This window comes from Podarcis liolepis, assembly GCF_965112155.1.
Source record: "Podarcis liolepis genome assembly, chromosome: 5".
NCBI classification, from domain to species: Eukaryota; Metazoa; Chordata; class Lepidosauria; order Squamata; family Lacertidae; genus Podarcis; species Podarcis liolepis.
In genome coordinates this window covers 53,512,405-53,527,868 of record NC_139556.1, presented here as the reverse complement: position 1 = coordinate 53,527,868, position 15,464 = coordinate 53,512,405, and the positions used below count along the sequence as shown (strand labels likewise).

The window sequence follows — 15,464 nt, the reverse complement described above, 5'->3', positions numbered from 1 at the left end:
GCGGTACCTATTTATCTACTTGTACTTAGGGGTGCTTTCGAACTGCTAAATGGGCAGAAGCTGGGACCGAAAGACGGGAGCTCACCCTGCCGCAGGGATTCGAACCGCCGACCATGCAATCGGCAAGCCCTATGCGCTGAAGTTTTACCCACAGCGCCACCCGCGTCCCTAATGAGGGCATATATACGTACATTAATTTTTTGCAGGATGAAGGTGTATAAGTTAACAAGAACCAATTGTTAAAATGTCTTCTTAAAAATCCATAAATTGTAGGTTATGTACAGAGGGTCAAAATTAAGTATTTTCCCAGACATGTTGCTGTCAGAAGTACTAAACAGAAGCACCCACACATTTGTTTGTGGCATTTATTATTTCAAAGTCCAATATATACATAATGTATATCCATGTATTGGGGGGCATCATTTATACAGAAATATCTACAGAATACGATTTAGTCAAGCCATTATTTTCTATATTTTTGTCATAATACACATACATACAAATGGAAGATTGGACATAATGAAATTATCAGCACTCAAAGTAGATAAATAATATAATCATTTCTGGAAAAATATGTTCAACACCTGTAATGAACTGAGAGATCCACACAGATATGGCATCGTTTTCCCTTCAATTTGTTTTCGCTAGAGGATATGAAGTGTTTTCTAGCACCACCTACTGTTGTTTCAAAATATTAAACTACCTTGCTTTAAAAGGATTATGAATAAAGTAACATTCATAGGGGCTTGTTTACTCTAAAATTATATTATGAACAGAAAGAACACTCCTACCCCTCTATTCTTCAGGAACAAGATGCACTTTTAAAGTAGAACACGTCTGCTGTCTTAGAAAACAGGTGGTTTTGGTCCTCATTACTAAGCCTTAGTACTATTTGCAAATGATTAACTTGAAAGAAATGAGTTGCAAACAAATTAATCATCAATAAGAGCAGAGTATTTTTTATTTTATTTTTTTGCTAAGGATGGCAGTCAATAGTAACTGGAGGGGAGCTACTCACCTCAGTGGGAACATCAAGTGATTGCTTGCATGTATGTATGACTGAGCTGCCACAAATGTTAATTCCAAGTTAGAACCATCACCCATCATCACCTGAAATACGACACTCTTCAATGCAGTCAGGTGATGTACATACTTGGGTACACCATCTAATTTGCGCACTCTTTTAAAATTCCATGAACGTTGTCTACATGCATATACAAGTCTTGCATGACAGATGTCCACAGATGACAGTAACCCTGCCTCTAAGTATGCATATTTTCTGTTACAAAAATATCTGATTTACCACTTTCATGTACATGCAGACAGCCGCCAAGAGGAATTACTGTCATTTTTCTAAACAAAGAATAACGTGGGTTGCCTCACAGATAGAGGTCAACTTGTTAACAACCAACACTGTGATTTTGACACTGGGTAAAGGTTGTTGCTCTTCAGGAAATGGAATTGAAAACTTGCTGGGGCATACCAAGATTTTGAACCCAAATCTGTGAGTAACCTCCTCATTTAGAACAGATATCGGGACTGGCTGCCAAGCTGACCTGTGTCTGAAAACCACGTAGCACTTGAATTTAAAAGCCTAGAAAGAGAAGAATAAGATACGAAACCCAAGTCATTCTGTTAACAGAAGATGGAATCTTAAATTCTGATGGAAGGAACAGCTTTGTCCTTTCAAGAATGCTGCCGATATCTTTGTCTCAAAATGAAGAGAGCTCGTTCTTTTATCTCTAACACTTTCTGTGAATTGTGCCATGGTCATTTCAGACTCTGCTTTTTAAGAGGCTCCTATGAGGCTAGAAAGATTGGACAACCGACTTAGCATCTCAGTCCTGGTTATGGCCCATCTGCGCTCTTCATGTATCATGCCACTTAACAGTCATGGCTTCCCCCAAATAATTCTGTGACCTGAAGTTTGTTAAGGGTGCTGAGAGTTGTTATGAGTCTCCTATTTTTCTCCCAGGGTTACAACTGCCGGAGCTCCCTGGAAGGAGGGACTGATTGTTAAACTACTCTGAGAATGAGCTCTGTGAGAACAGGGATTTCTTTACAACTTTTGAGCATCCTTAAAAAACCTAGTGTTTCCATGAGTCTTAAGGGGGTAAATCATGATGGTTCAAAGTGGCATGACGATGCTTTAAAGGTATGGTGCAGGAGGGGGGGGTCTGTCTATAAAGCTCCATGGGGTTCAAGGGGAGGTTAATCCCAGAAAAGTGCAAAGGTCTGCAGCCAAAGGACTGGGTTACTCTTAAATATATTTTCTTTCTTGAACGGGCTTTGAAAAGGAAGAAAAGTAACGTGCAGTTTATTTGGAACATCAGAAATGCATTAGATAGTGGTAACATCACTTTATTTTTTCTAATTTCTTTATTTTCATATTGAAGCACTTTCCTATATATATTTTCCCTGTTCATAGCATGCACTAATCCTTGTATTACCATTGTCTGACGAAAACTCCCTTATTTAATTAGTTTAAATTATCAGGAATTAAAGACCAATTAAGACGTCATGTTGCGTACTGGGGACATACAATGCTGCAAAACATGTGCCATTCCTAGAGCAAGTTTTCTCCAGATACTGCTTGATAATATTTCATGCACATGAAGACTCAGGCCCATGAAAGCTTCTATGCCATAACAAATTTGTTAGCCTTTAAGGCGCTACAAAACTCTGTGTTGTTTTTTTTATTATTACTAACCCCTTCTATAAATGGCTGAATCACCATTTTTATCATTTGGACGGTTTGCTGCAGGTAGCCCTGAAGAGGTCTCTAATTAAGCATTCTGAATATTCAAAAAGAAGGTGGCCTAATATGCTGACCTAAATACCTCTGACGGTAAAAGAATAGCATTAAGTATGCCTGCTTCCTCTGGGTGGTCAAAGCTACTTCTACTGCACAGAAAAGTAGGTAGGCAGAAAACTATGGTAGTGGTAAAGTAAACTCAATATTGATAGAGTCGTGCATACTCCACAATTCAGTGCAAACACAAAGTACAATGCTGGCCATGAAGATGCTCTGGTTATGGTGATAATGATTGGCTTGCCCATATAAAATGGCAAATTCAACTGTCTGTGACAAAGATTTGGATCAGGAGGAAGAGGTGGTTAACTGTTCTAGGGGTGGAGACTGCAACCCAGGAAGATAAAATCTTATTTTTTAAAGAATGTGCTTGTGGGAGGGTTTTTTTGTTTGTTTTTTGGGGTTATGTCTTTTGTGTTTTTATGTTGTGAACTGCCCTGAGATATTTGAATGAAGGGCAGTATAACATTTATTATTATTATTTATTATTTCCTTCTCATGCTAACCCTTTGCTCCCACAGCACTGCTATTTCTCACCTGAATCTTCCCTGGCTACTTTTGTCAATTACAGATCTCCCCTCATCTTGTCAAGTTGCCCTCACAGCATTTGCAAATTGCATCTATGAAAGAATGGCAAAGACACAATCAAATTAAATTGCTCTCCAATAATTCCACCTTCAAAGTGATCTTCAAATGCAAAGGGCTGATTCAAATTGATAGTCTGTCGGAACACTTCCTTTAGAAAATACCTTGAGACATACTCTAACAATTTGGGGTGTGCAGTCTCCCGGTTGTACAGAAGTACAGAAGTTGTTCATGCAGCAGTTACTATCCTGTTTGTTGGCATATTCTGCAGAGAGCACTCGCTCAATACAAAAAGCCGTTTTTCATTTTGCATGCCAATGAAAACAGATGGCTTTGTGGCAAACCTCTTAAGTGTTGTAGCCATCTATGTTTTACTCAGTGTAGTCCCACTGCAATTAATGGTGCTAAGTCATCCATTAATTTCTATGGGTCTACTCTGAATATAGCTCACACCAGATACAGCACCAAATATCCAGTTCTGCTTGTGCCATCTACCATCACACAATTGGTTTACCACAAGCTGGGAGTTGCTGTCCAGGCATATCACACACACTCGAGTTTATTGATATCCTCCATTCAGAAAAGAATAAGCAATCAGGCCTATTAAAAGGCTTATCAAAATAATGGCTTCCACCACATCACCCTTCTCTGAGCTCTTTTTTCATCTTAATAGTCTAAGTCAAACTCTGTCCTGGACCAATTCACACAGGTGAAAAGGAAGTTCTTCCCTTCCAGAACATCTGTGTTCCTCATGAAAGGAGAAAAGGAGGTTCACCCCAGGCTGGATGTATTTTAAACAAGACTCAGTGCAATTGCAAATATAAACTTTTCAAGCATATATAGTAGATAGGCTAAATTTGTGGTGCGCAGTGATGCACTATTCTGAAAATAAATACACTTCTGCCATTAAAAACCCCAAGAAATTCTGGGTTGGTTGGTTGGTTGGTTTTGTGTGTAAACACTCCTTAATTCCTGACCCTTAAAAACAAGTAATTGGTGACTAACAATGACCCCCCTTGAAGGAAAAACTGCAGACTTGTACAGTTTCAGTTACTCCAGTTCTAATTCATACACAATGAAGTAACACTAAACAGGGGAAAGTGTCTAATTTTGTATGTACAAGACTGAGGACAGTTCTTTCTCCCCAGCACCATAAAGGTTCCATTTGGAAGGCAAACATGTTTTGCTAATGTGATGTTGCTACTGTACATAAGTATGAAATGCATGGCTTTTTAAAAAATACAAACTCTAGCAGTATATACATATTTGTACAAATACATTTGTTTAGGGTTCCTTTTTGTTTTTAAAGAGCAGTTCTCCGCAAACGTGAGAAGAGGAATGGAGCCTCCACATGAAACTACGTAAGAAGTTCAAGTTGAGATTTGTATTTCAAACAAACAAATGAAAAGAAACATTGCAACTTGAAATAGAGGCTGCCTTCCTCTCAAGCCTCCACCCTTGGGTGGGGAAGGGGGGGACTGAAGGAAGAAAGTTAATTAAACTTGAAAGGCATATGTCAATTTCTTTTCCTTACCCTTAATTTTTGATGCAGTGTAGCTTTTCAAAGCTGCTATATTCTAATAAGGCAAAACAAAGCAATGACCTAGTTGGAATAATGCATTTACCGTACGCCAATGACTTCCTGAAAGGGGAAGGCAAGCATCTGCTTCATCTTCCTCCTATCAGAACAAGCTCAAGCCTGAACATGCACTGCCCTCTTCTCAAAAAGGAACATGAAAAACCACATATTATCACTTCAAGGTTTAAAGCATAAGAAACCAGAGCCTCCCTTTTATTGCTCTGCTCCCTGGAAATGCATGCTAGCGCTCGTCAAAGCAAGAGAAAGAGAAAAGCCTGAAGTTCCCACCAGCTTCTTCTCTTCCCAAAACAGCCTCGATAACTTAATTTTACTTGTTGCTCTTGAGCTTTTACTAAGTACATGCTATCTACCAGCAAGACTACTCAAGTGCTCAGTTATTTCCAATGCATTGCAATTTGTATTTTAGGAATCGCATAGCTCACATACATATTTTTGGCAGAGATGCAGCTGTTCATTATTGTCTCCTGGCGGTGCCTATCATTTCAGCAACCAATAGTGGGTAGCTTTTTCTGTTCATTCTGTGCCAGGCTTGTGTCCCTCCAGATTGCAGGGCAGATCCCATTGCCCCTGACCATGCTGACTAGAACTGATGGAAGTTAAGAGTCCAACAAAACATGGAGGGTCACAAGCTGTCACTCACCATTCTTAAGAAAGCTTGTATGTGGTCATTTCTTGTAGCAGACTACCATAGTTTTGTAGTGTATAGACAACTTAAGTTCCCTAGTAAATACCTCTTTTCCTTCTTCCACCCACGTAGAAGTATGGCCTTGCCAGTACATGGGCAGATATGAGACAGGCGATAAAGTAGCAAGAGTATATGTTTATGCCACAGCACACACATGCAACTGCTATTTCCATTTAAATTTACAAAGCCTTGCAAGGGTTCAAATAATAAATAGCTCTGTATTTTATTAGCAATCTCTGTAGGTGAAATCCTGGTTTCAACAGCTCACATCAATTAGCTGCAGAAGTTTCTCTTTCAATTATTCTCTTTAATTAAAAAATAATAATAATCCAATTCATATCCAAGAAGTCAGCAGGGATTTTAAAAAAATTCTCTCGTCTCCAATTGATAAAATATGCAGTACCATGTCCTTAGAGAACAGTCTACTATGAAAGTCTTTTCCAATGCATGTTATAAATAAAATCAACCAATTTAAATAAATCCAAGAGAGGAAGTGCATGTGTGTGAGTGTTTGGTTTCCCCCAGACATATATCCTCTGGAGGGCAATAAGTTTAATATGTCCAATGGACAACCCTCTCCATCACTACCCACCCCCAAGAACTGCAAAACCCAAGAGTCTTTCCTTCCACCAAGCTTCTTCATTAACAGGGTACTGTAGTTGTACAAAGCAGAATTATTTTTTTCTCTCTCTCTAAATATAAGTGCATAAAATGGTGCATGTTGATATCTTGTTTCAGTGAAAAGCAATATGGATGCACATAGCGTTCAGAAAAGTTCACAAAGAGTTTTCCATCACTTCAGGCAAAGCAAGCGCTGGGCCTTGGGCCTTGTAAACCTCGCTCATAAACATACTCCAGTTTGCTTTATTAAAGCTTCATGGGATTGACAGAAGACACTGGTGGATATCCAGGTTATATACCAAGAGGGTATGGAGCACCTGTCTTTTCTGCCTCCTTGGTCTTGCTCTCAGCTATGTTTGCTTCAGTCTCTGTTCCAGTTCATGCTGCTGCTTAATTAGCCGTTCTATTTCTGTTCCTAGTGTTTGCAGATTTTCCTTTGAAGAAAATAGAGGGGGATATTAGCGGACTTTATGATACCCAATTAAACAAAAAAACAGTGCCTTGTCTTCAAGGTTGAATGAATTCAAGTCCACTGCAATTTGAAACCTGCACACATTAGTAAGAAAGAAAGGATAGATTTACTCAAAATTATTTCACTTCAGGGTACACATGACAGTCTGCCTAGATATTTTAACTTTGTTCAGAGCATGTCTAAAAGGCTTTTTTCTATAATAGCTTGCAGTCATATACCATCACTTAAAAAACAACAACCAAGGTGCGATGAAAAGCATGATGTATTCTAATTTTCTATTTCAAATTACCTTCAGGGTAATATTCTTCAATAAAGTGTCCTCCAGGACTGCTTGGAGCTTCCTGTTTATCTCCAGAGAGAGTTCCAAAGTGAGCCCGCTGTCTGCTGGGTGAGATGTGTAGAGAGAGGCCATAATCCCACCACGCCTACTTAAATGCACTTTATTGAAATCAGAGGCCTCAGATGACAATGTGCCAGCTTCTTCCCTCAAAATGTAGCTCTGGATTATTCTGTAGAAAGTAAAACAGTGTAAGATAGTGACAACATGAAAGAACACAGGCAGCTAATTTGTACTGTCAGAAAATTGGTCCATCTAACTCAGCATTGTCCCTACACGCAGAGTGTCACAGAGTGAACTCAGTGGGAGAAATGCTATTATTGCTCTATAAAAATGTTACATTGGGAACACTACCTTATTAAGAATAGTTTCTAGGTAGAGCAAAAATACTTCAAACCATGCTGTTTTATATATTTAAACATAAAGGCAACTTTCCTAGCGAAACTAGCTATGGTCTTCTTCCGAGACACAATAGCAGCTCATAATTCCCCATGGCTAGTCTTGGCACCAGCAAAAACTTCAAGATATTTAAATTGACAAAACTGCTTTTAGAGGCAGCATCATGTCCTAGCAGTTTCCAGCTGGGCATATAGTCCCCAGAATCACCATCACCATTAAAAGGAAACAACCTTGGTCAGACGTCAAGCAGTGGCCTGCAGAGCCAAACTCTAACTAGTGTTCCCAAATTTTGTCCTCATTGTTAACTCTAAGGGCCATCATATGTACATTTCTTAGGGAGTTTAGCTGAAGTAGTCTCCAACTGATGAGAGTTGGCTATACAGTGGTACCTCGGGTTAAGTACTTAATTCGTTCTGGAGGTCCGTTCTTAACCTGAAACTGTTCTTAACCTGAAGCACCACTTTAGCTAATCGGGCCTCCTGCTGCCACTGCACCACCGGAGCACGATTTCTGTTCTCATCCTGAAGCAAAGTTCTTAACCTGAAGCACTATTTCTGGGTTAGCGGAGTCTGTAACCTGAAGAGTATGTTACCCGAGGTACCACTGTATTGTTTTCATTGTGAAAAAGAAAGTGAGGAACTGACAAAAATTATTTGACTTCATGACACCAAGTGTCACCAAGTGCAAATAGATTCCAGCTTGTGTCTTTAGCAATCGTGTACTGTATTCTGAAAGTAGGTGTACAGTACACTTTGCTGCAGCGATGTGTGCTACACAACTACTTAGCAGCTTCAAACTGAAACAGCTCGTGCAAATTAACTGTGCCGTGTGTTTTTTTTTCTTTTGCAAAGGTGAAGAGCTTAGTGTCTAACATCTGCCAGCATAAGAATAGTGAAGGAAACTTTCGGCTTAATGCTTCCCAGTGGGTAATTTGCTAATATTCAATTTGCATGAAAGGTAGTAATTAAAGAGAACAGCAAATTGCTATGGAAGCACTTTCAGAATTCACGTTCAAATCAGATTTTTTTAAAAAAAACAGCACAGACTGCTTTACATACATCAACACACATAATTAGCTTTGAATCACTACAGTTTAATTAACATTGCTATTTTAGTTTAATTCTATGGTAAGTTCTGTTTACTATTAAGATATTTCGTTTACCAAATTAGCGCCTATATATGAGAAATGGAGGAAACTTTCATTGCAGAAGCGTGCCCTCCACCCTCACCCTAAAAAACATGGAAATACATTGGGGCTATATTGAGGTGTCTGGCACCATTTCCATTCCCGATGAAGTTATCCAGCTACCATACAGAGTACCAGTGTTAACTTTAAACACAGCATCTTGCATTGTATTTTTTCAAACTGATTACCAAATGGACCAGATGTTGTACATACTTGGTTTTTTTCCTGATTTCTTCAACCAGCTGTTTGATATGATCCTCCATGAACTCCATCTTCTCATTTTTCCGAGCATGGGCTTTCTGTAACCTTACTATTCTCTCAATCAAGATGGTCTTGTCCACTTCAGGGAAATGATCCACAGCTACTGAAGAGCCACTGTTTTCTGGCGAGCGATCTTCATTACTGCTTCGAGCATTAAGCGATCCTGTCAAAACCAATGACATCTTAATTGCAATGCATGGCTCTCAGTCAAATAAAGTTATGGATTATAAAAGATTTTAATCTGCATTTTGACATAATATTCCACAAAAATGGCTAACATATAAAATACAGTATGAAAATCTAAAATTTCATAATAGTACTAAAACCTAAACTGCCCTGAGGTTGTGAATTGCCTTGAGATCTTTTGATAAGAGGTAGTATATAAATTTAATAAATTAAAATAATCAAGACTAGTACAGACAAACTATAGAACTCAGGCAGACCTCAGCAAAGCAACCCAAATTTATAATAACTATTAAAAATCACAGGGGGATGGGTTCTGCTAAGGACACTTAAAGGAGGCTACCCAATTGCAGAAGCTTTTGAGATCCACAGTTGTGGCCCACTGTAAAGGAAGATCCTATTACAAGTGACTACCACCCTGATTGTTAAACAAACATATTCAGAATTGTGCCAAAGCTTTACCATGTAAAGTGTTGTTCCAGTTTAGAATCTGGTCAAATTCACGAGTGCCTCACCTTTTTGACTACTAAAATGGAAATATAATGGAGGTTTAAAAAACAAAACATTTAGATTTGTGCAGAGCCTTTGACGCCACTTACAGACCTTGTAAGGTGATGGCAGGCCTCTACACAGACAGATAATTCCACTCCATGTTCAAAGTTATAGAGAAGCAATGAATTTTAAAGCAGCAGATTCACTGTTGTAAAACATGAATTGATTTTTCATTTGTGCACTGCCAGCTTCCAAGGAAGCAATACTAAAAAGGTAACTGATTTGTATTTGCAATCGAACACATAGTCAGGAAGATATAAAGAATCAGCAAGCTATAAATGCTAGGGTCAAACTCTCCAAGAACTATTCCATTATTTCATGGTAGCCTCACACAACTGCAATTGTATTCGAGATTCAGAACTCTCAGAGCAAATTAATGGTTGGAACATTAGAGGCAGACATTTGAGCAGTTAAAGTTGTCCGATGAGTTTTCTTTTTCCAATTGCCTGATAAAGTGAATACACAAGACCTGTTCTAGATAAATTATTTCTGTAATAAAGTATGACTGTCATCAACTACTGTCATTTATTAAGCACTGCAGTTATTGTAATCCATTCCTTGTATAAGCCAATGTGCTTTTTTTCACTGAAGAAAAAAAAGTTACCGTGAATTACTATTTACTATAAATAATATAGAACTGGTTGGATACGAAATCTCAACAGATGTGGGTTCATGTATATTATAATCTGGTGGGGGATAACTGTTAGTAACTGGTGTGGTTGGGGGAAATTATGCTGGTGAAAATATACTTTGAGAACTACAATATGTTTTATTGGCATGATTTTGGTAGAGGTTTTTTAAACAAATAATTGATGAGACTAATCAAACGACCTACCTGATGAGCTAGAACGACTCCCCATACTGCTGACATCTTTATCATAGTTGCCATTTTCAAACTGATCTAATTTTCTTCGTGCTAAGGGAACAAACCATAAATTATTTGATGCAGTGCTAATGTTTTTAGGAAAAAGCCATACAAATCAAGGTCTGAGAAATATTAACCTTGCTGAAGTTGCTTGGTGAGGTCTTTCAGATTTGCAGCATGCTTTCGCTTCTGCGTAACCAACTCATCTTTTAATTCATCTGCTTTAGTGTTGAGGTCTGCTAATGCTTTCTGTTGAGATGCTAATTCAGCCTGCAACGCTTGAACATTGTTTCTGTGAAGTTCCTCTTCTTTCTGCAATTTACTTGCCTGAATTTATAAAATGAAACACATATATTTATACTGTCCAAATTATGATGTGTTATCATTTGCTTTCCCCATTGCCCACTAAGTATTTCATTCAATTTTAAAACACATTGCAAAAAGAAAAAGGAAGACCCAATATACCAACTGCTTATATTCCAATACACCATATTGTTCCTGGGGGCTTTGTAGAATATGGTTGTCATGGAATATAAGAATCTGTTGTGAGGAATGGGAAGATCAGATTAGCTGTCCCCATGTGTTATGAAGTACAAGCATTCATACTTCCACAGGCCGTATTTCCTCCCACAGTTATAGAGAATTTAGAGCTTTGCTGCCCATGTTATGCTATATGTGATTCCAGTTTCCAATTTCTGAAACGTAAGCTTGTATATATTCATTTCACATACTACGAAGCATTTATTTAATGCTTCAAATGGGCTTGGACGTTGCATAGAAGCCAACCTTGCAGAAAACTTGCAATCTACATTAGGTGGCCAACAAGATGCACAGCTCAAGGAAGCATCAGAGGACTGCACAAGGCATAGAAGATTTTCAGAACTCCCAGTAACCAGGCTGGAGAGCCAGCCACCACTTCCTTAAAGTGAGATCCATACTATTTTGATTTACAGCAGGAGGCAAAGCCTTCAGTTGTTAAACCATTTGTGGTGCAATGCTTCTTACCCTTCATCCCCAGCCATTACCTAAGTCAAGCCGGTTAATGGGCCAGTTATAATGGGCCAGTACCTGGCTGTGTTTTTTTCCTATTCAGACTGCCCCATGTTTATTCAAATAGCACCCCCCTCCCCAAGAAGAAATCTGCCAAATTTGGTTTCAGCAGTGGCACACGGAAGCAGGGTTTCTCCTATTCACTATAAATATAGTAAGATGCATCTGCCTTTGTGCCGAGTGGCTGACTGGCTCAAAGGCAGGGGCTGATGACATTTTCAAGGTTTTCTTCAGGTAGGCAGGAATTATTTCATCGTGCTTTGGCCCAACTGTAGCATCTCTATTTTAATTATGCCATTTATTGAGCAACAGCAGAAGCAGCAGGAATACATCCAGGCTTATTCCAGGGCTTAGGGTTTAATTAAAAACATTAATTACATAAGCCTTAACCAATTAATTGAAATTCTGATTTACCAGTTCATCTCTTGCTTGCTTCACTAGTTCCAGCTGATTCTGAGACTCTCTCTCGCTGTAGGTGATCTTATCTACTTGCATTTGTAGGGAGTTGGTTTCCGACTGCAGTTGGGCGTTCTTAGTACTCAGCTTTTCAGTGAAGACCAATAGCTCCGATTCTCTTTTCCGGCTGCCATCAATGTCCTTCTGGAAGTCAGTAAGCAGAGAGTTGAGACTGCCCACTTCTTCCTTCAAGGAGTTAATCTCTTGTTCATCTCTGAAATCAAGAGTGGACATCATTTTGAGATGTGAGAAGAGGAGTTCAAACTAGACAGGCAACTAACAGTTTCCTAGTTTATCAAGTCCGCACAATTCATATACACTTTGCAGTTAAAGCTATTGTGCTCATGGCTGCTTTGGTCCTGGTGTTGCCTAGGCCTGCTCTGCTATACAAGATACATATTTTTGGACATTGACTGTTTACTTGAGCTGTTTACTGTTTACATTATTGCAAAGTGAAATAAATGCTAGAAACCAGTGCTGTAGCTCACAGTCACGATGGCATATAGTTAAAGCTTTTAACTTCAAAATGAAGGAATGTTTCATTTTGGGATTCACTTTGATCATTAAGATGTTACTCATAAGTTGCAAATTGCAGGCACTGTGATTGCACATTTCCAAGAAAAAGTCAATGTTGCCATGTTAATTGGAAGAAATGCAAATGCTTAGTTCTACAAATCCTAAGGGAGGTTGAGAGTTGTTGAAACATTGCTACATCTCAGATAATTATTGCTTACAAGTGCCCTGGGCTGTGTGGGTGGTTCTCTATTTATATGATGCTCTCCTATATTCAGTATGCAACACATTTAACACCAAGAAAGCTGAAAATATACTCAAGGCCCTAGTTCACCCGCACCATATGGAAACATGATTGTGCACAGATGTTTTTGTTCCGGTTGCCCGTAAGTTAGTTTGTTCTGTAATTTCCAAGTCTGAATTCTAGAAGTAAATCCACTGTAATTAAATGGAGTCTTGGCTGATGTTAAACAAGGAGCAATTACACAGTCTGTTATTTTAATTGACTGTTCTTTTAAGGGAGACAAAAAATTGTGACTGGGACCCAGGTCAAAGACTGCATGGTATGAAAGCAAGGCACTTCTCAAGGAGATGAAGGGATGCAGATTAATTATTGAAGAAAACTGCAGAGAAATGGAGGTTTTTATTTTTAAAAATAAGGAAAATTTTAATAAGCCTATGCAAACAGTTAATAACAAGCCAAACAGAGAGAGACTCGAAATGGAAAGAAAGAGGTGGGGAAGTTCTTGAGAAAGTAGAGTCAATGTGATAGGCCTGGAGCTACAAATTCACGGTGATCAAGTGAGGAGTAATAAGGAGAAGGATGTTTTAAACTATTAACTATAGGATAATTTATTTTAAATCAGATTTGCAGTTATCACATTTTTATTCTCACAAGTAGTCTGCAAAGATTTAGACTAAGACAATGACCTGCACACTATTTGAGTTTCTGGGTTTACCATACCTAAGACCCACTACTCTAGCCAACATGCCACAATGATTATTTTGGGGGGGGGGGGGTTCGGAAAATAAATCATTTTAAAATTTATTATTAAAATTTGTATTAAAATTTGTTTTGTAACAGTAACGCCTTGTTGCAACTAAAAATGATAATATATATAGGGCAGGTGTGGGAAAGCTTGAGCTGAACTACAACTCCCATCATCCCTCACCATTGCCCATACTTGCTGGGCTGATGAGAGTTGTAGTTCAGCCACATGGGGTGGGCCAAAGGTCCCCCCAAAAAACAAAGGATGTTTCAAAGTTTTATCAGAGGATTGATACCTTTTAGGTTGCCATGAAGGTGTGGGTACAACCAGCCCAATGTTGTGCCATGTTTTCACTAGCATGGTGTTTATTATTTATCAACAGTGCAACATTTGTTGCCAGCATTGTAATGTGGCTTAGTTACATGGTAGGATTGTTGGAGCACCATTATCTGTTATGATTTTATTGTTTGGAGTTATCCAAAAGTTTTATACTTCTTACTGCCCCTTCCAGGGTGAGAGTCCCCTGCCCTGGTTTCGAATTGCCCACTCACCCAGGTGAGAGGCAGGAAGGAGTACCTGTTAGTTCAGTATGGGTGAACTAGGTTTATTGAAGTAGTTGAAATGTGGAGAGATTGATTACTATTGGTTGCTGGCTGTTACTTTGATTATTAATAATTGGTGTACTGGATTTTTACTGGCTGTTGAACGTAAGGGATTGATTAAATGATGTGACTTTAAAAAAATAAACCTCATTAAGCTGTACCTCGTTAAGCTGTATGTGGACGTGATTGATGAAAGTGAGAGATTATGAGAGCAGTTGTGTGACTAGCACATTTTTGAGATTTAGGGTTAAAAAAATTATGCAGGTATTTCTGTTTTGCTTTTTTAATTCTATATTGATATGATTGTTACATACATCAATATTGTGCTTTATTGCATATCTAGACGCTTTTAAAAAAATGTGGAGCTTGTGCTTATTGTATACCTATATGCTGTACTATGATTTTTTGATGTAAACAGTTTTGAGATCCATTGATAGTAAGTAAATGACTTTAAAAAAAAACCTGAACTATTTTATTCATTTTAAGATCATGGACTAGCCAGAGTCCACAGACATCACCAGGTGAAGACTTTTGTATTTTCACTCAGTCACTATGAATCTGGATAAGGGTCCAATAGTTTTCTTAAAATAGCTTAAAATCCTATGCTTTTAACACAACATTAAACATAAACATGTAGTTTTGAATAATCAAATCAAACTACCTCTTTTTAAAAACTTTCTTCCCCTGACAGTCATTTCCAGGGTATTAAATACCAAGTTGAACTGAAGTTGGTGCTAACTCTAGAAATATCAAACAGCAACAAAATATTATATGCCATGTCCAAGGTTAAATCATTCAGTAAGGTTTATACCACACAAAACTTTGCTTGGATTGTACACAAGTTGGGTGGCAGCATCAATTATTTGTTAAAAGAACAGTACTCTTTAAGTATAATATACAGTGGTACCCCGCAAGACGAACGCCTCGCAAGACGGAAAACCCGCTAGACGAAAGGTTTTTCCGTTTTGGAGACGCTTCGCAAAACGAATTTCCCTATGGGCTTCCTTCGCAAGACGAAAGCCCATAGGGAAATCTCCGGGACAGGGCGTCTTGCCCACTGTCCTCGGACCTCCTCCCGCCGCCAGGCTTCGGAAGGCTGCTCTGAAGCCTGGCGGGGGGCGGAGAGGTTTTTTAAAAACCCCGGGACAGCGGAGGACTTCTCCGCTGTCCGGGGCGATTTTAAAATGCTGGCGGGCGGCAGCGCTGCCGCCCAGCAACATTTAAAAAAACCCTGGGACAGCGGGGGACTTCTCCTTTGTCCCGAGGTTTTTTAAAATGCTGGCGGGCGGCAGCAAA

General features: G+C 38.9%; 1 protein-coding gene across 6 annotated transcripts in view; it reads right to left on the bottom strand.

The window, feature by feature from the left end:
- Nucleotides 1-351: 351 nt before the first annotated feature.
- The window catches only part of CCDC186 (coiled-coil domain containing 186), a 46,335-nt gene continuing 31,222 nt past the window's right edge, over nt 352-15,464 (bottom strand). For 4 of the 6 annotated variants that reach the window (XM_083504777.1, XM_083504780.1, XM_083504778.1 and 1 more), the window contains 6 exons: nt 12,023-12,278; nt 10,696-10,885; nt 10,529-10,609; nt 8,911-9,121; nt 7,065-7,284; nt 352-6,737 (listed from right to left, as the gene is read on the bottom strand). In XM_083504777.1, coding sequence (XP_083360903.1) covers nt 6,654-6,737; nt 7,065-7,284; nt 8,911-9,121; nt 10,529-10,609; nt 10,696-10,885; nt 12,023-12,278 — 1,042 coding nt within the window. In that variant the 3' untranslated portion in view covers nt 352-6,653. Of the gene's footprint in view, nt 6,738-7,064; nt 7,285-8,828; nt 9,122-10,528; nt 10,610-10,695; nt 10,886-12,022; nt 12,279-15,464 lie in introns of those variants that run through there. The other 2 variants (XR_014526626.1, XM_083504781.1) reach the window with 2 other exon arrangements.